This window comes from Desmodus rotundus, chromosome 1, assembly GCF_022682495.2.
Source record: "Desmodus rotundus isolate HL8 chromosome 1, HLdesRot8A.1, whole genome shotgun sequence".
Lineage (NCBI taxonomy): Eukaryota > Metazoa > Chordata > Mammalia > Chiroptera > Phyllostomidae > Desmodus > Desmodus rotundus.
The window spans coordinates 197,726,731-197,748,074 of record NC_071387.1 but is presented as its reverse complement, the minus strand read 5'-3'; the positions used below and the strand labels follow the sequence as shown (position 1 = coordinate 197,748,074).

The 21,344-nt window shown below is 45.0% G+C and overlaps 1 protein-coding gene across 9 annotated transcripts in view; it reads left to right on the top strand.

Moving 5' to 3' along the window:
- DROSHA (drosha ribonuclease III) overlaps positions 1 to 20,871 on the top strand; it is a 105,999-nt gene extending 85,128 nt beyond the window's left edge. For all 9 annotated transcript variants that reach the window (XM_053914067.1, XM_053914062.1, XM_071219754.1 and 6 more), the window contains 7 exons: positions 256 to 361; positions 11,465 to 11,606; positions 13,020 to 13,102; positions 13,194 to 13,297; positions 15,665 to 15,757; positions 16,842 to 16,888; positions 20,468 to 20,871. In XM_053914067.1, coding sequence (XP_053770042.1) covers positions 256 to 361; positions 11,465 to 11,606; positions 13,020 to 13,102; positions 13,194 to 13,297; positions 15,665 to 15,757; positions 16,842 to 16,888; positions 20,468 to 20,598 — 706 coding nt within the window. In that variant the 3' untranslated portion in view covers positions 20,599 to 20,871. The remainder of the gene's footprint in view (positions 1 to 255; positions 362 to 11,464; positions 11,607 to 13,019; positions 13,103 to 13,193; positions 13,298 to 15,664; positions 15,758 to 16,841; positions 16,889 to 20,467) is intronic.
- Positions 20,872 to 21,344: the final 473 nt, after the last annotated feature.

The window sequence follows — 21,344 nt, the reverse complement described above, 5'->3', positions numbered from 1 at the left end:
GACCCGGCGCCGCGTGCCGGGCTTCGTTTTCTTCGTTTTCTTCGTTTAGCAGTTGTGTAGTCCTCCGACAGCACTCGCGCCCCTCCTTTCTGAAACTCAACATAGTCTTGGGGATTCTATTTAGTTTGGTGCTTTAAAGCAAGATGAACAAGTACATTGCCTTTTAAAATAGCATCTTTTTAAAAATTAATGGTTTTTTTTTTTGAAATCTATAAATACTTATTGATCTCTTTACACTGGTGTTTCTTTATTCAGAGGCCACAACCAGAGGATGGAATTCCTAGGTGACTCCATAATGCAGCTGGTGGCCACAGAGTATTTATTCATTCATTTCCCAGACCACCATGAAGGACACTTAACTGTGAGTTGGGGAGTTTGTTAAATCATTTCCTCTGTAAGATTGCTGTATAATAGAGAGCAGAGGTTAGAAAAGCCAAACGTCTATTTATGTAACCGATGACTTAGTTCTTGGTGTCTTTAGCATGCATGGCATGTGATTTTATTCATTTAATTATCAAGTTATGTACAAAGCAGTACATGATAAGAACTCATTTTTATTTAATGATTGCTTACTCTTTGCAAGACACTGAGTTTGGCTTCCTGGGGGAAGCAAATATTAGTTGACACCTAGTCCATGCATAAGGAGAAGTTTAAAATGTAAGTAAATAAGTAAAAATTCTATCTATTTACCTATCTACCTACCTACCCAGGTATCTATAATACGTATGTCTGTACACATGTATGTACACTATAAAAAGTATAAGGAAGTAGCATAAATATGAGAAAGAGGCATAGGTGAACCGCTCCCTCCTGCTGTTTAGGAAAAGATAAGGTTTCGTTTGGGTGTGGAGTTCTAAGAAAGCTTCACGGGTATGATGATGTTTGGGCCTTTAACGATGGGCAGTATTTGGCCATTGGCAGTTGTGAGAAGAAGTTTCTGTGCAAAGGCTCTCTATACATTGTGACTGCCGAAACAAGGGCACAGCGTGAAAAGTCAGAAGGTAGAGAGACACCAGGGACTCAATGGTTTGTAGAGCACAGCGGAGTTGAAAGGGACTTACAGAGACAAGGTCTGATTTGTGGACAAAGCGAAACAGCCCCACTCTCACTTTCGTCCCATTTTATGAAGCTTTTCTGAGCTTTTTTGTTTGCTTTGTACTCTTACTCCGTGAAACTGACCAATAATGTAATTGGGGTGGTGAACATAACTTATCTGGAAGCCAGTCCCTACGATCTCTCAAGACTCAAGGAATACTCTGAGGAGTCCCTCCAGAATCGGGCATGGAGAAAGCAAATACTTCATAAGCAAAAGAAAAGTACCGTAGCTCCACATTATCTGCCGTTGCGCTTTCTGCGGTTTCAGTTACCAGAGATCAACCGTGGTCTGAAAAGATGAAGGGAAAATTCCAATGAACAATTCACTCGTTTTGAATTGGGCACAGTTGTGAGTGGGGCGAGGAAGTCTCGTGCTGTTCCACGCCTGCCTGGGACGTGAACCCCCCCTTTGTCTCACGTATTCCTGCTGTGTGTGCTGTCTGCCCGCCAGTCACTTAGTAGATGAGCTCTCATGGTGCTGCAGCGCTTCTGTTCAGCCGCCCTTGTTTCACTTCGCCACGGCCCCGGAGCACAAGAGCGGGGATGCGGGCAATCTGCGAACTCCGCAGAGAGGCCGTAAAGTGCTTCCTTTAGTGGGACAGTGAGTACAATACAATAAGATGGTCTGAGAGCAAGGGAGAGAGAACACATTCACATAACTTTTATTACAGTGTATTGTAATTTTTCTGTTTTGTTAATTATGGTTGTTAATCTTCTACTGTGCCTAATTTATAAATTAAACTTTATCGTGGATATGTATGTATGGGAAAAACATAACACATATAGGCTTTGGTACGTCTTGCAGTTTGCGGTCTCCCCTTTGGAAAAGAGAGGACTGCTGGAGGAGCGCACTGTAATAGTTTGTTAGTGCAGGCTTCCTTTTTTATTATGCCTGACGCAAATAGTAAATCTTTTTTACTTTGCATTCCTACACATTTTATGCATGTTTTGCTTTGAACAGAATTGGATCTTATCTCTGCAACTGTGAACAGTGGAAATAGTTTATATGAGTCACAAATATTAGAATTGGAGACTATGGTGATTCGGCTATGTTTAAACGTAATTTTTCAGCAGAATATCTCTGCTCAACAAAATATGGTCCTTTCATTCACTCACTCAGTGAATGTTTATTCTACCTCTGCCATAACCCACATATCATTATTGGGAAATTAACAGGACTCTTATTTTAAATTTAATTTTAAATTAACAGTTTGATTACCATTTAAAATTAACTGCTTTTGGGTGGAAAAGGAAGTGTTCTCATCTTGAATTAGTATTAAATTCTTAAGAACATATAAGCATTTATAAGAAACAAACCAGTGTTTGGAATCTTGCTCCATGTTAGGGAACCAGTGAATGCTCGTTCAGCATCTTCCATTAAGAAATAGGCTTCACAGCTGTCAGAGTATTTGGGTGGTCTGAGAAATGGCCAAACCAAACGGCTTGAAGTAGTTACTCATTTTGTGGCCGTATAGAGGCCGCTGTTGAAAATGTGTGACATAAATACACACATTTGCCCTGACTGGTGTGGCTCAGTGGGTTCAGGGTCCTCCTGCACACCGAAGAGTCGCTGGTTCATTCCCGGTTGGGGCACATGCCTGGGTTGCGGGCCCTGTCCCCGGTTGGAGGTGTGTGAGAGGCAACCAATTGATGTTTCTCTCTCTCATTGATGTTTCTCTGTCTTTCTCCTTCCCTTCTCCTTTCTCTAAAAATAAATAAAATCTTATTTTAAAAAAATAAACACACACATTTACCCCTGTATTTCTACAAAATTATTTACAAACTCTAGCATTGTGTGGAGAAGGGATGTTACAGATCGACAACTTTACTTCCTCCCATCCTAGTCTCTGCATCCCCCCGACCCCACCCCAGCACTGAACAGATGGTGAAACCAGAACTCGCAAGGTTCTTCCCCAGGTCTAGATAAAGGTAAAACCAGGGCTATGCCAGCCTCCAGTTTTGTGGTCTTTCCAAAATTTCAGTGCCGTAACTAGTTTTATCCAAGGCATGTTTATCAGCCTTGCTGTCTTAAAATTAAACAATTTGGGGGTCGCTTATTAGAAAGATGTTAACAAATGATAAAATTATGATACAATGGTTTTTATTAATTATATTCATAGAAAGCTTTGGTAAAAATCAATAGGACCGGCAGATCTGCTGGCAAAACAAAGAAGATCTGCCATCAGTTAAAGGCATATTTTAAAACATAGGGACTGTCAGTGAGGAGAGCGGCTGCTTCATTTCTCCTGCCTGAAACCCTGTCTTGCACGGCCTTTGACCCTGCACCCTCTTGGTTTCTCTCTCCTCTTTAGCTACTCTATCTTAGCCTCCTTCGCAGGTTCATTTTATCCAACGTAGCTAATGAATATGCCAGCGTCTAAATGGCTCGCTCCTAGGCCATTTTCTCTTCCTACTAGAGTCTTTCCTAGGCTGTCTTTTCCAGTATTTCACTCTATAGGCAGGTGACTTCCAAACAGATCTCTTTGATCCATTTCTTTTCTGAGCTCCAGTCCCAGCTGCCTTCTCAGCACTTCTGCATGTTCAAGACTGAACTTAACAATGTTTTCCCGCCTGGGTCCTCTTCCAGTACTCCTTGAATAATTGAATGGCAACATCAGCCATCCAGTGTTGCAAGCCAGAAACCTGGGAGTCATCTTTGATTCCTCCCCCTCCCTTCCGTGTGTTCTAGACCACTCACAAAGCCTGGCAATATGATCCCTTGAGTAAGCCCCGCATCTTGATCACCAGATCCTCTGTACTGACTTCTGTCAGCTGGGCTGGGCACTAGTTTCTGCATAGCTGTCAAAATGTTACAGGAATATGATTGACAAAAGACCCAGTCAGCAGGGGTGGCGTTTATGAAGTTGCAAAGGATAGGAATCTTAGGTTGTGTTTTTACAAAGCCCTAGGCAATGTAGCAGGCTCAGATTTCCCCCCAAGATGTAGGTTGCTTGTGGGTGTTTTTGGACTCTCCTGTAAGGGACATTGTCCCAGGCAGAGATCCTTCACAGGCCCAGGTCTCCGGCCTGTGGACAGTGTCACAGCTGCCTGCACTGGGGTCCTCCTGTGGTAAGTCTTGCTCCCATCCAGGCTGTTTTACGTGCTGCGGCCAGTGGAGTTTTCTCACAGCGTGTGTCCTGTGACCGCACAGGCCAGTCATCGTCAGTCCAGACGGTTGTTCCTCTTCGTCTCCCAACCTGCTGATACTGGAGTGTCCCAGTTCCCCGACCTCCCTCCTTCCCACCGACTTCCTCCAGTGAGTGGGCTCATGGCTTTAATGACGTCTCTGCACTACTTCCTAATTTACGTCTTCAGCCTTTACTTCCTGCCCCTGATTCCAGACTCGTATGTCTAGGTGTAATCTGTGGATACACTCGACCACCCAGACAAACCGATCTACTGGCACCCCCAGCTGGATTTCCATCAGGCGTCTCAAACCTGACATGTCCGAAAACCTCATTTTCACCCTCAGACCTGCGTCTCTCCAGGTGTTCTCAGCATCAGTTGGGATCGGTACTTTCTTCTAGTTGCTCAGGCAGAAACCTTGGGGTCATGCTTAACCCTTCTCTTTCTCTCGTACCAAACCTCCCAGCCATTCGCGTGTCCTGTTGACTGTACCTTAAAACTTTGCCCGGAATGCGACTACTATTCACTGGGTGCACTGTTAACTTTCCCCTGAATCACAGCCGTGGCCTTACAACTGGTTCACCCCGCCCCCCTCCCTCCCCTCCCCTCCTCAGTCTATGTTCAGCACATCATCTTGAGGAATCGTTTTTAAAGAGGAGACAGATCGCATCCCTTCTCTGTAAACCTTCCCCCCTGCCCCAGAGGTTTCCTGTCTCAGGGGTAAAGGATGGTGTTTTACCTGCAAGACCCCGTGGGACCTGCCCCCTCCCTGCTTGTCTCCTACACTCTCCTCATCGGCCTCTGTGATCCCTCGCGGGCTCAGCAAGCTTTTGCCTTGCAGCCTTTGCACACGCAGTGGCCACATCACCTCCTCCAGGTCTCTTTCCAATGTCATCTTGTCCGTGAGACCTTCTTTAACCTGCCCTGCTTAAATAGTAACCTCTTCTCCTGTCTGCAGGCCCTTTACTGAGCTTGGAGCCTCGTCTCCACTGTGTCCTTATACTTGTTTACTCTCTGTTTTCTCTCGCCAGAGTGTAAACTCCATGGAGGGCAAGGGTGTTTGTCTGTTTTCTTCATTCCTGATTTCCCGGGTCCTTGGAGCGTTCCTGGCATACCAGTGCTCAGCAAATAGGCTTTGGGTGAATGGAGAGTGGCTGTGTCCCAGTCTAATGCCCTTCAGTTGTCCTCCAGACAGCGACTAAAGACCAAGCAGGGCCCCAGTGGTCTGGCCCACCCACCCGCCTGGTCTCATGTCACGTACTCTTCTCTCGGCACCGTGCACTGGCCTGCTTTGAGTTCCTCTGAACCTCCTCCTGCCGTTGGGCTTTGCCCATGCCGTTCTCCTGCCTGGAGTCCATTCTGCTCCCAGCCCTTGCTCTCTGTAGTCTGGTCTCTCCTACTGTTTTGTCAGATGTCAGTTCTGATGTGACTTCTGGGCGCAAGGGACACTTTTCCCAATGGCCCCCAGTCAAAATCCCATGTTGTTTTCCTTACCTGCACTTGTTTCAGTTTGCCTATCCCACTGACCTAGAGGTTCTGCGAGAGTCGTTTTTATGTATTACTGTGTGCACAGCAGTACCTGGCGTATGGTCGGCTCCCTCTCATATTTGATAAATACACAAATGAACACGAGGTTAGCAGTTGGCTCAGTCACGTGGAGGAGCAAGTGGAAGTGGCACTGGAGGGAGTGGCCGTTGTTTCATATATTAGGAAAGAAGCTGACAGCTTATTCGTGAATGTCTAAAGATTGAAATTGATGTAAAATTTGTGGGGGATTATTCGGTACAGTTGCCTTTGTTGGAGGATGATGGCAAATCACTCACTGCTGTGATTGAAGAGTGCATGACCACAGTAAGTCACAGCGAGGGGCACAGTTGGCCTGGAGCCCCTCCCTTGCACACCAGTTCTATGAGGACTAAGGACAGTTGGGCTAATGAAATCACGGTTTTCAGGTTTTGAATGCCGATGGGGAAAAACATAGTGTTTTACACGTTGCCTATTCAAAACGGCCTACTTGGGAAGGAATGTCAGGCTTACATAATTCTAGGATGACCAAAGTGAATTGGAATGTAGAGGGAAGAGGTTCTATTCTATAGACTGAAGTTGCTATTTTTTAGGGTAGAACTTGCCCAGCTGCGTCAGGGGAGTAGTGGGAGGGTCTCGAAGAGCGTTTACTCAGACCAGAGTGCCTGTCTTGCCACATTTTCAGGTTTTAACTTCCTCAGTTTTAACTCTCATTCTTCCCTCTTAACCTTTACTACAAGCTACTGCACCAAAATAGCTGCTAAGCCCATGCCTACTATGTGCAAGGCACTGTACCCAGCGGTGGCATGCACCAGCAAGGCGAGCTTGTGGAAATTTTTCTTTTTAGTGGAAGGACTTGGGATAATGGGAAGCAAGGATTAGAAATAAAGTGTTTGAAACCCAGTGACCCAGTCCCTCCCTGCCACCTCCGGGGGGGGGGGGGCAGACTCTGCAGCCTCCTGGTTGGAAAGCTCTCTGTCACTGGGGTAATTTGGCTTCTGCGTTCTGCCTGCTAGCGTTTGTGTACCTGTTCTTTAGTTACCACAGGGAATGGAGACCATCTGGCTACGAGTCTTGGTGGCACACCACTGTCACTTTAGTAATATATTCTGCCTGCACCCCGTGCTCCGACGTTGAAGCCCTGCGAGCAGTCATCACAGTCTACTCATCCCACACCAGGGGGCCCCCTCTGGTAGCGCGTGCCCCGCGCTGTGGTCTCCTCTTAGGAATCAAGAGCGGAGAGGGTGGTTGAAGGAAGATGCCAGTATGGTCTGTAATTTGTTTTAAACCAATAAACCTTTTCCTCATTAAAATTTAAGTTTAAACTAATTATGAGACTGCTGTGCTGAGATAATAGAAAACACCCTGAATTCTCAAAAACAGAGTTTGCGATTTGCGATATGCGATATTTATTTGGGTCCCTGCCATGGTGTCAGGAGCTCAGCAGTTTTTTCCTCAGCTTCACAGAGGAGCCTAACTACAGCTTTCTTCACTTTCTCTGGTGATTTCAAGTGAATTTGGTGGGGGGAGGGATGTTAAAAGGAAAGACAGCCTGGCATTGGGTAAAAACGGAGAGCTTTGAAGACAGCGAGTGGCATTCTGCATTGAAGACAAATTCAGAGGGATTCCTAGAATTCTTACAACTTTTCTCCATAAGGGAAGAGGAAGCACGTCGTGGTGACGATGCCGCTGTGGTTAACAAGGGTGGCGGACGTTGCCGGTGCGCTTCTCACGTGCCGGCCACTCTACTTAGATCGTGTATTCGTTCACTCGGATTCTTTCTGTCCCCCGTATGGTGGCGGCTCCTTTCTCCGTTGTATAGCTGCAGAAACTGATACTCAGAGAGATTTAGTGCTTACGTGGGGTCACGTAGCCAGGAAGTGGGGCCACCGTGCGAACCCAGGCAGCTTGGCGCCAAGTCTTTAGCTTTTTACTGTATAACTAACAAGAGCCGATGTTTGCAAAACACTCTAATAACTATCTCATGCCCAGTTGGGTGCTTAATGTTTGTTTTCTAGGCTTCTACTAAAAAATAAAAGGCAGATATTTATAGCATCAACATCTGCAGGCTTTCCAACCTCACATCTTGCTCCATTCAAATTCATCCACCAAAATGATCTCTCTGAAATCAAAAACCACTTTGCCACTGCTCCCTTTGGGCACCTTTTGGGACTCCTCCCCCACAGGAGAGTGCAGACTCCTTTACCTTACCTGCAAGACCCTCTCCGCCCAGAGGCTGGCCAGCCCCACCTGCGTCAGCTCTTCTCTGCTTGGCTCCAGTGTCTCCTCCACCTCCACTGAGAAATCACTGGCTGTGTCATAGTTCCCTGCTTTTGCTACAGCTTTTCTTCTCCCTGGAAAACCCTTTCCCTCTGCTTCAGTTCCCTCAGGCTGCTGTGACAAAATACCACCGACTGGGTGGCTTATGAACAGCAATTTATTGTTACAGTTCTGGAGGCTGGAAGTCCAAGATCACAGTGCCAGCAAGTCAGGTGAGGGTCCTCTTTCTAGTGCAGACTTTTCACTGTACACTAATACGGTGAAAGGGGCTAGAGATCTCGCTGGGGCTTTTTTTTTAATCCTCATCTGAGGAGATATTTTTCATTTCCAAGAGAGAGAGAGAGAGAGAGAGAGAGAAACATCAATGTGGAAACATTGATTGGTTGCCTTCCTGTATGTGCCCCAACCAGGGATCAAACCTGCAACCTGGGTGTGTGCCCTGACCAGGGATTGAACCTGCAACCTACGGTCTTCAGGGCGACGTTCCACCCAACTGGGCCACACCTGCCAGGGCTGGGGCCTCTTTCATAAGGGCACTGATCCCATTCATGAGGGCTGCACCCTCAGAACCTAGTCACCCCCCAAACGCCCTGTGTCCTGATAATGGAACGTCATCTTCAAGGGTTAGGTTTTGAACATATGCCTTTTGTGGGACACAAACTTTCAGACCGTGCCACCCCCCCCTTCTCCCGCTGGCAGACTCATTCTTACTTAGTTCTGACTCGATATCAACCAGAATCCTCCAGCATGAAATTTTTTTAAGGCACATGTCCAGGTTACATCCCCAGAGATTCTAATTCTTTGGTTTTTTGGAAGAGGCCTGCGTACCCAATCTCAGGAGTCCCCAATGGTTCTGATGTAACAGCTGGGTCCATGAGCCTCCGAAACCTTTGTGCTCGGGCTGAGTCCCCCAGGAGGCCTTTGGAAGGCTGGATGGAGAGGAGCACCTGTGCGCACAGTGGCCCGAGCTGTCCCCCCAGCCGCCACGGTGCGTTGCAGTGGCCAGTTTGTGAGTTGATTCCCTCGGAGATTAGCAGCCCCCGGAGGGCAACAGTGGGCTGTTGACCATCTTGGGATCTTCAGCTGCCAGCACGGTCGGCGCACGGAACCGGCCTCCACAGCTGTTACACGGAACTGCCGCAACTTCCAGCCTCCGCCTCGTGATCCCCTGGCCGTCCCACGGGCTGGCCGACAGCGTGAGTCATTCTGCAGCAGCGTTCAGCGAAGGCCGTGGATGGAAGTTGTCATTTAAAAAATGGTCATTTGGACTTTTTTGTTTAGGTAAAGAGCAAGGTCTTACCTCTTTTCAACTCCTCTTCTAAATTTTCACTGACTCAAAAAATATGGGTGATTTGTAGCTTCCTTTCCCCCCCCACTGACTTTTGGTTCAGGCTCTGAGTTTTGGCAAGGACATAAAGATCTCATTTTCTGCTGGCTGCCCCGCTACTTTAAGACCTGTCCAGGCATTTTTAAATAAAACTGGAAGCGTTTCTGTTTCCACCTTCACTGCTTTCTTCCTTCCCCTTCAGACAGCGTTACTGCTCAGCACTGAGTGAGGAGCCCTCGCGCTGGAAGGGGCAGCCGTGGCCAGTGACACACTCTGGTTTGTGTGTGCGGATGTGTACCTCTGGCTTGTTGATTCTGAGGCATGAAACTTCCACATGGGCAGCCTGAAGTAGAGTTTTCTCCTCTCACCCAGAGCACATATTGAGAGAGAACCTAACTTACTAAGCAGAGCCGTATTCTCAATATAGCCCTCCTGTTCCCTCAAGGACTCTACTGAGAACCGCGCCCCTCCCATTAAAAATCCAAACCGAAAAAGGTATCTCCATTCCAGCTCAGTTATTCTTTAATTACAAGGTAATAGGCTGGTGGGCTCCCTTTTGGTTGGGGTCTTCTATTAAGGTTATATGTTAGGCCGTTTTAATTTTGAGCTTCTCTGTGGATATTAATTTTAATGAAACACTATATTGAAGAAAAGATAGAGTTGGGAGAAATAGGAGGAGGAAGGGAACAGCAACAAGCAAAGAATAATAGTCTGTAACTCAACGGCAAGCATGGCTTATGAAGATCAAGTTGTAATTCTGCCTCATGAATCATTGTCAGACAAATTAAGAACATATTGTTTCTTATTTATCTATTGTCAAGGATGCAATCTCAAGCATCGAGAATAAATCTTGATTTTCATAAGCTTCGTTGACACTGTGGAGCCACAGAGCATAAAACTGGCATCTAATAAACAAAGTGGGACGTGGAAGGGCAGGGGGATGAGACCAGCCCCCACGCAGTTGCTGCCCGCGCTTTGGCCTTGGTGTCGTGGATGCCCCTCCACAGCGAGGGACTGTAATAGACTAAGCATCGGTTATGTCTGTCGTAGGAAAAGTCCTAATTGTTGGTATGTCATTCCCCCAAATCCTAGAGTGTGGGGACAGGTATTTTCAGCTCTTGTTCGGGGAGTCCCCATCTCTGTGTCTGCCCCTCCTGCCACGTGCCCCCCTCCCCACTTCCTCTAGACCCACAGTTAGCAAGTGTTAAATTCCTCAGCCAGGCATGTTTTGAGGCGCCACTTCCGTGGATGGGTTGCTGCTTTCATGCACTGCTTAGTGTTGCTACTTGGGTAGGTCTTGGAGGACTCCTAGCTAACTGAAATCCCTAGGAGAAATTTTTGTTTTGAATTTCTGAATTTTAAATATGAAAATTACATTTAATTTGATTAAAGATAAAGCATCTCGGTTCGAAAAACTGTAACTCAGGATATGTAGTAGAAATCTTTACAATCATAAAAGTAAAAAATGTAGTAAATAATTTAAGTATTTTAAGTTAATACTTGCTAAAACATCACTTCCCCAAATCTTACAATATCAAAATTAACATCAGTGCTGTGAAACTTGAAGCTTACTTTAGGCCTTTAAAAGATGCTTTTTTAAAACAAAGGTGTAGTGATAGAAAGCAGATTGAGTGTGCCAGAGGGGAGGGGATTGTATTAGTTGATTGCAAAGGGCCACAGGGAACTGGAAGCACAGAACGTCGTCAGAACTCATCTAACTGTACTTAAATGAGCGCATTTTATTGTATGTAAGTTATACTTCAGTAAAGTTGATTTAAAAATATTTTAATGCTCCTTCATTTGATAACATTAAACTTAATGGAAGCTATGACCTTTAAAATAGTACAGCATCTCCCACAATGCTGGTCATTACAAGTAACAAGTGAATGAACGATTTAAATGTCAGTTAGGTAAAATCCAGGAGCAGAGTATGTTATTGAAGCGAAGCTAGAAGCACGTGGAGTTGGCCGCTGCTGCCTGGGGGTAGCGGTTGAGGGCCACTTCCCCTGGTGTCCGTCAGTGAAATGGTCTCGGGCTGGTCCCAACACCAGGAGCAAGAGAGGTGCCAAACATGAAACGGTATCTAAATGCATCTCGATTCCTTTTGGCCAGTTGTTGCGAAGCTCTCTGGTGAACAACAGGACTCAGGCCAAGGTGGCAGAGGAGCTGGGCATGCAGGAGTACGCCATCACCAACGACAAGACCAAGAGGCCCGTGGCCCTCCGCACTAAGACGCTGGCAGACCTTTTGGAATGTGAGTCCTGTGGCGGGAAGCTTTTCTCCTGACCAGCACATTCAGAGTGTAGCTCAAAAGGACTGACACTTACCCTTCTTTTTCTCATTATTACTGTGTTCTGACGAAAGAAAACACTTTCCTACTTTAATCTGTATTTATGAGTTCCTGCACAGCGTATGTGAAGGAGACTAACTTGGAATCGAGTCATGTGAATAATGCATTTCCTGCGCAGCCTGGGTTCAGTGGGGCCAGCCCCGCCACACCCCTCCGTCCTGGTGCCCAGCCCGTCCACCCCTTCATACCCGTAGCAGAGTGTGCAGCTTGGTGGCGGAGACTCATAGCTCGTTTTGCCCCCCAGCAGCCTTTATATAGGGGCAGAGAGGAAAGAAGGATCACTCACTCACTAAATCCCAAACCCATTAACCATTGCTTTGAATGAGCTCAAAGCTCCATGGACAAACGTTGTCATCTTTACACTTTCGGATCTGGTCTGTTAGCATTATGAGTAATCCTGTTAGAGCGAAGTAAAGGATTATGCACATAATGTAATTGTTTCTGATTCTACTTTATAATAAGTGGGCCATACACTGGGCCTTGGGACTTTTTAATGTGAGAGCATTTTTGACAATTGGAGTCCTATACAGATATTAAGGTCTACCATTCAAAAGCAGCTCATTTACAAAGTGCAAAGGCATTCTGACTAGAACCTAAAAAACGTCTTTTTCAATTAAAGAAGAGTAACTTAAAGGTTAAAACTATTTAAATATTAAGTTTAGTGGTCATTCTTAGTGGCATTTTTTTTTTCATTTCAATGAAAGCTCTTTATTTCTTTTAAAAAGTCGCCATTTGTTTACTTGGTTACGGTACCTTTTAATGCAGGTGCCTTTGAGTTCATCATTTATTAATGGAGTTAGATATGTTGTTATCATCATTAAGCCCAGTATTACATTTTCTGCGTTTGGGCAGATTGGATCTGTGAATTGTCTCGTTTCTCTTCATGAAATGTGACACAGACCCTTGTTCGCGGGTGACCTCAAGGTTGGCGTTAGGAGGGCAGGCCCCAGGATGTGCTCATTCTGGTGTCATATCTGAGCTCCACGTTTTGCTTTGACGTGCTCGATCTCAACGTGGTTGTGTTCCCGGATACCGTTCTTCCCCTGCAGTACAAGAGCATTCCACTGACTTAGCCAAACGTCATGTGGTCTTTGTACTCTGTGACTCTGCATCTTAATCACACATCTCCATTGCTGCTTCTAATAGAAGTGACAAAGAGTAGTTCTTGCTTAAAGAAAGGTGCAGTGGTAATGCTAAAAATTACAGAGGGCCTGGAAGTTGAAAACCTTGTTGAAATGTTTCCTAACGATCTAGGTCTCATTCTTTCTGGTAAATGGCAGTGCGTTGTGGTTTATTTTTAAATGTTCTCTTTTCCAGCATTTATTGCAGCACTGTACATTGACAAGGATTTGGAATATGTTCATACTTTCATGAATGTTTGTTTCTTTCCACGGCTAAAAGTAAGCTCCTATAACATTTAAATCGGTCGTGTGCTTTACTCTTGGTGATCTCAGAACCCGTTACTAAATGCCTTCTGGGGACTTGCCACAGGAGTTCATTTTGAATCAGGATTGGAACGACCCCAAATCCCAGCTTCAGCAGTGTTGCTTGACACTGAGGACGGAAGGAAAGGAGCCGGACATCCCTCTGTACAAGTGAGTGCACACTGCCTGCCGCTGTGGGAGCCGGGGCCTGGAGCCGGGGCCTGGAGTCACGCTCGGGTTGCCCGGAGGGCAGGCGAATCCCCGTGGGGCGAGTGGGGCCAGGGCGCGGGATTGAGACTTCTTAACCCTGCCTGTGCTCAGCACGGATAGCCTTGGGCCTCTCGGTCCTTTAGCTCTAAGTAGATGAGTCACATTTGATTATCTAAGCTTTTTCTCATCTCTAAAATGCTGTTTCAACTACGCCCTGTGAGGAAGACATACTAAGATTAGGAGACCAAGACAAGAACAGTTCAGATGAAATAGTTTTTATATACATTTTTAAAACATATTTATTTTCAGAGAGAGGGAGAGGGAGGGAGAAAGGGAGGGAGAGACAGACTGATGTGAGAGAGAAACAGATCAGTTGCCTCTTGCACGCCCCCAGCCAGGGACCCGGGCTGGGAGTGGAACCTGCAGCCTTTTGCTTTGTGTGACGGTGCCCAACCCACTGGGCCACGCTGGTCGGGCTGTATACACTTTTGTGTTGTTATTTCTTGTGACCTGTGCTGTGCCTCCAGATTGGAAGGTTGTGTCTGCTTAATCTGTCACGGGATTTGGGTGCCTCTGTCCACCTCTTTGAAGCCCCACAGGCCTCCCCCTGCTGCCTGACAGACACCCCCTCTCAGGCAGTCACCGTAAGAAGTGGGGTGGCTCTTCCCTGCTGCCGTGTTATTCAAATATTTGGAACTTTTTTCCCCTTAGCACATGTATCAAAAGCTGCCGAGGACTTTTGACTATCTTTAGTGACAAATCTTTATTCTTTGAGCGGTAGCCAGAAATTCAAACGGAATGCAGGTCACTCCACACGTAACACCAGCCGTGATGAGAACAGGAGGTTGGACCCTGAAGTGGAGTAATTATATTGAGGCACTCATACGTTCATTCAGAAGGTAGTTGCAGAGAGGAATTACAAAAAGGAAGAGTTGTCAAAATAGGTGGGTCGCCTCCCAAGGCACTATCTGGGTGCGTGTTTCCGAGGATGTTTAAAATCCGGGGTCAGTACCGGTTTGCCCCTGGTCTGACACACCGGGTGTCCCGCATGGAACCCAGGCCCCTCCCGGGGCTTCTCCAACTTCAGAACACCCCAGGGGGAACCCTGCAGTGGCAGCAGGGAATTTTAAATCCTTTCGTCTGTTTTTGTTTAATAGTCACCACGCGGTACCTAGGGTTTTTCACTGAAAGAAAAGCTGAGGCCCAGAGAAATTTGTGTCAGTGCACAACAATCTAAATTGTCCCAAGAAGCTGTCACCGCCAAATGATGTTTCCTTTATTGGGAAAAAACCTCAAATATTTAGAAATAGTACCTTAACATGTGCCTAATAAGCGTACTGAATATCCCTGTATTACATGAAAGGCTCCAAGTATTTCCTCGTCAAGGTGGTAATTAAGGTTCAGTAAATGAAACGGGGACAAGGCACTGCTTGTGGCCAGGCGGTGACTGTGGTGAGTGCTGCCTAAATGAAGCCGCGCGCACCTTGACCCCACGGGGAGCACCTTGACCCCACGGGGAGCGTGAGCCCAGAGGAAATGACGGCCTCCGCCAGCCCCCAAACGAAAGTGCACATGGGCTTGTTCTCTGTCATCAAGATGAAGGGGCTGTTGTACACAGTTCTTCAAGATTGCCGTGTTCCTTCCATTATCTCGTTGGCTACTTTTAATTTCCCTTTTCCATGAAGTTATCAGTTTCCCCGCGTTTGAGATCTGCACCTTGTCGTGAAAACCCGGAGCACCTGGAGTTTTGTTTTCCCGCAGTTGTGTTGTGTACTCGATTTTATGCATGCCTTAGAATGGTCTCAGATGCCTCAGAAATTAAATACATTTTCTGGTCTTTCAGATAAGATCACAGACATCAGAAAGAATCCATAAAGAGTGTGAAACCATTCAGACATGGCCTGGGGTGTATTACCCAGATATGGATGGTATTTTGCTGTGATTAGCACTGAAAAACAATGAACAGACTGAAATGGTTAAGTTTCCAGTGATAAACGTTTGTTCATTTTATGATACTTGGAATATGCACGCTTTGAAATTGCTTAAAAATATTTTACACTTTACTGTTAGCCTTCAGATACTATTTATAATTTATACTATTTATACTTTGGGAAAAATACATATAAGTTGTGTGTTGAATTTTTAAAATTTCCTATTTTAAAAGCTCTCTGTATTTGTGAGGTTTAGCAGATATAAAACTCACTCCTTTAATTTTCTTGTTATTCTTACCTTCCTCCTTCTAAGCGTGGTCTTTCTTGGCATTACATATTAGCAATAACAATTAAATATACACTGTACCGTAATTAATCTTCTTTCCGTTCCCTTCAGGACTCTGCAGACGGTGGGGCCGTCCCATGCGCGAACCTACACTGTGGCTGTTTACTTCAAGGGAGAAAGAATAGGCTGTGGGAAAGGACCAAGGTATGAGAAGAACATCCTTCGCATTTCTTCAGATGAACATCCTGTGTGTCTGTGAAATCCCTACTCAGTGTTTTGAAAGTCTGCAGTCTGTCTTTTTTAAATTGGGGTGTAGAATGTTTGGAGGTAATAAAGTGAATCCCAAGGATTAACGGCCCCACCGCGCCCGGCCCCAGACCTGAGAGTCTGCCTTGGATAGTGGGAATGCCACGGCCTAACGGGCTTTGGCTGCCTCGAGCAACCACATGGCCGGGTGCACAGGTAAGGTCTGTCCTGTTTGAGTTGCCCAATGGAGAACCCGACATTGCTGCGAGCATTAGTTATTTATTTATGTGTTTATTTCCTTACTCAAGGAGCTTATTGATTGTAGAGAGAGGGGGAGGGAAGAAGAGAGAGAGGGAGAGAAACATCGATGTGAGATAGAAACCTTAATCAGTTGCCTCTTGCATGTGCCCCAGCTGGGTACTGAACCTGCAGCCTAGGTATGTGCCCTGACCGGGAATCGAACCCGCAGCCTTTCGGTTTATGGGATGATGCTCCAACCAACTGAGGCACACCAGCCAGGGCGCTGCAAGCATTTTTAAGAAACACATCCTGGGTGACACAGTCATTAGACATTTGATCTCTTAGTTCTACTCATGCTTTGTGGAAATGCCAGTGTCTGCAGGTGAAAAGAATTACGTGTATTATCACCTTTCTTTGAACCCTTTCTATATGTTAAACTGAGAGATGATTAGAAGTTTGTCTATGCATATATTTTTGACTCTTTGCCTGTTTAAGCTTTACACGGAAGCTGTTCAACTTTAAGTAGGAAATACTTCAAATGTAATATAAATGGAAGGCATTTTATTGCAGTATTAAAGGTGTGGAATGAATAACTTAAACAGGCTTTGTGCAAATAAATGACATTTCTGCATGCCCTTGTGCATATTCCTATCTGTGCAGTTCAATATGTGACGGGAGAGGTAATCAGATAAAGTTTATGTACCAAACATGAAAATCAGCCTGAGTACTTTGTAGCCATACCATTTGTTTTTGAAGAAACTCTTTGAATGAAAGTGCACCTCACCTGTGTTTTATTTAATAGTATTCAGCAAGCAGAAATGGGAGCAGCAATGGATGCACTTGAAAAATGTAAGCCCATCTCTTTTTCTATAATTGTATGTTCATAATGTAATGAGGGTTTTATGGAAGGAAATGGGAAAATAGAAAAATGGTAAGTACTGATAAAATGTGATCTTCTTTCTTCATAATTAGTCTTCACGAGAGTGTGGTAGAATGTGAGATACATGTCAAAAGGACTTACAATTTTTTTAAAGTGTCCCTGAATGCCTTTTGATGTTTATTTTCTTTTTTTGCATAGAGTCTCACTCTTAGCCCAGGTAGCCCCTTTGAACAACCCAATGTATTTCTTTCATATGTTTCTAAAATCTTATAGATGCAAAGGTTTTTTTCTTTTTCATTTTTGGCCATTGTTTTGTTAAAATGGGATGATATTTACATACTTTGGTGCCTCTCTCTTTTCTTGCTCACTTCTGGCTGCCTTGCAGGTCATAGTAGCTTCGATTCATTTTTTTTTTTTTCTTTTAAAGATATATATTTATTTATTTTATTTTTAGAGAGAGGGGAAGGGAAGGAGAAATAGAGGGCGAGCAACATCAATGTGCGGTTGCCTCTCGCACCCCCTACTGGGGACCTGGCCCACAACCCAGTCTTGTGCCCTCTGACTGGGAATCGAACCTGCGACCCTTTACTTCTCAGGCCTATGCTCAATCCACTGAACTACACCAGCCAGGCAATTCATTTTTTTCTTAATGGCTGCATTAAAGTTCATGCCGTGAATGTGCTGTAGTTTATTCAGGGTTTTGTTTTTGTTTTTTTTGTAATTGGTGGACACTTTGCTTCTGTTTTTTTTTCACTGTAATGACAAATGTCTGTCTATTGGTGCTTTCAGTTCTGTGGGAGAGAGTCCCAAAGTGGGCTGGCTGGGTTGAAGAAACTTCAATTACATGACTGACCATGTAGGGAACTGCATATTTTTTTGTAAATTGAAGGTTTACAATGTGCAAGAAATTTTTCTTCTGAGATCTGTTGTGCCACACAGCAGAACCTGTGGGCAAAACATGACAAAGCAATCCGATTATGCTTCCAGTACCCGCTAAATGTGGGAGAGAGCGAAATGGGGGAAGCTGAAAGCGAAGAGGCGTGGGATTCTCAGGGTGGGAGAGATTCCAGGAAGGGCAAGAGAGCTCAGAGCCGCGGGGAAATCAGCCCACCTTAGCTTCCTGGGTGTGGGAGGAGCCGGGAGGAGTCAGTGGAGGCAGAAGCCAGGGTTGCCGGTGTCCGGTGTCTGTGGCTTCTTCCCTGAGTGTTTTCAGTTGAGTCTGTTGGGAAACTTTTTCATCTATTATGTATAAATGCACAATCACATACTGAAATAAAAGTGAGACTCCATTTCTCACTTTAAGATTGTTCAAGGTTATTTGTAGAGGTTTTTTTTGTTTGCTTTCCATGGTGAAACAGTCCTGGAGAGAGAACCTCTCCTGAGACTGACCCCACGCGCGGACTGGTGGGAGGGAGCTGTGTAACCGGCTGGGCAGCAGCCTGGCCGTGTGTCTCGGGTCCTTCCCGAAGTTCACACCCTTGGATCCAGAGACTTTATTTCTAGGGGTCAGTCAGACCTAAGGAAGTAATTATACCACGATAATTGTGACAACTGGATTTATAATAGCCCAAAGAGAAATATATACATCAAACTGGGTGTTTAGTAGTGGGGGGATGTTTAAATGAATTCTGGTACATCCCAGGGGTGGGCAGCCATCTTCCGTAAAGGCCCAGGTAGGAAGCATCGGGCTTCGCAGGTCACGCCGTTGCAGCCAGGAGGCGGGGGCAGTGTGCGCACGAGCAGGTGCCTGTGCTCCAGACACAGCTTATTTACTGAAACAGGTGGAGGGCTGGATTTGGTCTGCGGACAATAGTTTACCAACCCTTCCTTTATTCAAATGTTTTAATATTTTACAGCCATTAAAATAATACGGGGTGGGGCAAAGGTAAGTTTATAGTTACACGAAACAGACTTTATTCTTGTATTATTATTTATTATTGTATCATTTTCCATGCAAACAACTGCAAGCCTACTTTTACATGTGTGTGTGTCTGTGTCATACATGTACACATTTACAGTGTGTGTGTGTGTGTGGAGTGTAACTGGACTTCATAGGAAAAGCGATACAAGGATAGATTCTAAAAGTTTAGCGGTGATTAGATCTGAGCGGTGGGATTTAGAATGTAGACAAGTTTTACAGTGGAAGTTGCTGAGAAGTAAGGTTTATTTGTAGAAACTTGCTCCACAGCTAACTTTTTGGGATTTGTTTGATTTATAGCTTTAAATGTACTTATACTGCTTAAACCCTGTGTTTTGTACGATTCAAAAGGAATCAGTGTAATATTGGGGGGATGGGATTTTATTACCATTTTATTTCTAAAACACAGATGCCATTACGCTCCTCATTTGTTTAAAATCAGTCACTGATGCCCAGATATTCAAGACCTTACTTACTCACCACCTGCCCGTCAGATACTTTTTCTACCACCCGTCCCTGGCTGCCTCTCATCTGGGATGAGGATGGGATGCTGTAGAAAAGGGGGGGCTTACGGTATATATTTATATCCCCTTTTCTTATGCTTCAAACTTAACCGAAAAGAAAGTTGCTTTTCCCCAGGCATGCCGCTGTGTTGTCCCGCATCTGAGTCTTCACGTGTTTAAATCTGAAGCAGTACCTCTTGCATCTAAGACTCCCTTACCCGCTTGGCAGGACAGCGTCATTTTTCCTGTGTGAGCGGATAACTTGTGTTGCACCTGCCGTGCTTGCCCCTGTTGTGATGTTTGGTGCCAGAGTGTGTATTTGCTGAGTGAGAGTGTAAAATGACTACTTCTCATTCCATACTGGATGTCTTACTCCACTGCTGCCCTCATTCTAAACCACCGGTGATTAGCAACATTTTAAAGTCTTTAACAGGATTTTTACTGTGTCAGTACTGTTGCGCAGGGTCAAGTATCAAACTGAATCTGGCTTCAGTATGCCACTGAGTGATGCGTTTCCTTTAACCAAAGAAAGGGACTTTCCTTGAGCTGCTGCTGCTGCTAGAGCTTTGGGCTTCTCACGGTAAACTTTAAAAACAGAGGGATCAGAAATAGGGACTTAGAATGTAGCCTCCTTTTGTCCATCTCATCGTTCTTTGCTCTTTTCAGAAACTTTAATTCTTGGTAAATAATGGTGTGATAATATCATTATTTGTTTGAAGTTTTTGGTTTCAGCTTTGCAAAAATATACAATTCCATTTCTCTATATCCTTCACTGTCTTCCTGAAAATCACCTCTTGCCAAGAGAACTGTGTTAAAACGCCTACCTGGAATCATTCTGAAGCCGCATGTCTGTGTTTTAACATTTCCGTGTGTCTTGGTGCCTTTTCTACTCAAGGTCAGACCATGCATTACAACCTAGAATCGGGTGCTGATCCAGACTTCCAACGTGTTTCTGAATGATAAAGCAATAAGGGGAGAAAACATACAGTGTTTTTTTCTCTTGCCCTACAAAGTACAGCTTTCTGTATTTCATGTGAATATGTGTTCGGATGTGTGTCTGTCTGTTTGCATCACTTTGCAGCGGTGGCTCTCCGTTACTAAGTGCACAATCTCTCTCCTTGTGTCAGATAACTTTCCCCAGATGGCCCATCAGAAGCGGTTCATTGAACGAAAATACAGACAAGAGTTAAAAGAAATGAGGTGGGAAAGAGAACATCAAGAGAAAGAGCCAGATGAGACCGAAGACATAAAGAAATAAAGGACACGGAAGTGGTGGCGTATTTACCTAGTGGCTGTGAAGGTCGCCCTTCGAGAACTCACCCAGTTTTCCTGGGACAGTGAATGAAGTGTGCTCTTCGAAAGCAAACCCAAAGCCAGCTCACTCTTGTTTCACTGATCTTATATGCTGGTTTTAGCTGGATAGTCTTTATTACCAGGTTTTTGATTTCTGTTTAACGGAAAACTTTAGTGGAAATGCGTATTCCTTTTTATTTTTTTCTTTAAAACAATAAAATTTTAAAAAGTTTATTCTGTGTGAAATAGAGCCTGTTTTTCTATCTCTGTCTGAGATTATTACTCCTGTTTTCAGCTGACAAGTGAAAAATTCACTTTACCAGCCATTTGGACTCTTCTCTACCAACATAGAGACTTTTTGCAATCTCTGGATTATTAACTAGATTTTTTAGCTTTCATCTGGACATTTACCAAGTCCTCAGCTGCAGACATTGAACTTAACCTTCCCTAAGCAGTGACTCCGTTGTGGGTGGAATCCCTGTAGCGTTGCCTTGGCTAATGGCAGGGGGAGCCATATCTGAATCACATCTCTGAGTCATTAGGTTGCGGGTGAAATCACACTTCTAGGCAACACCTTACTTACATCAGGTGCTCTCCCCCCGGGGTCAGTAGACCCTTTCAGAAGTTCAGGATGGACTCCAGGGAAGTCTCAGAACCTCCTGAAATTTGGTGTGTGTGTTTGGTTTGGGGAGGGGGTGTGGAGCTGCAGGA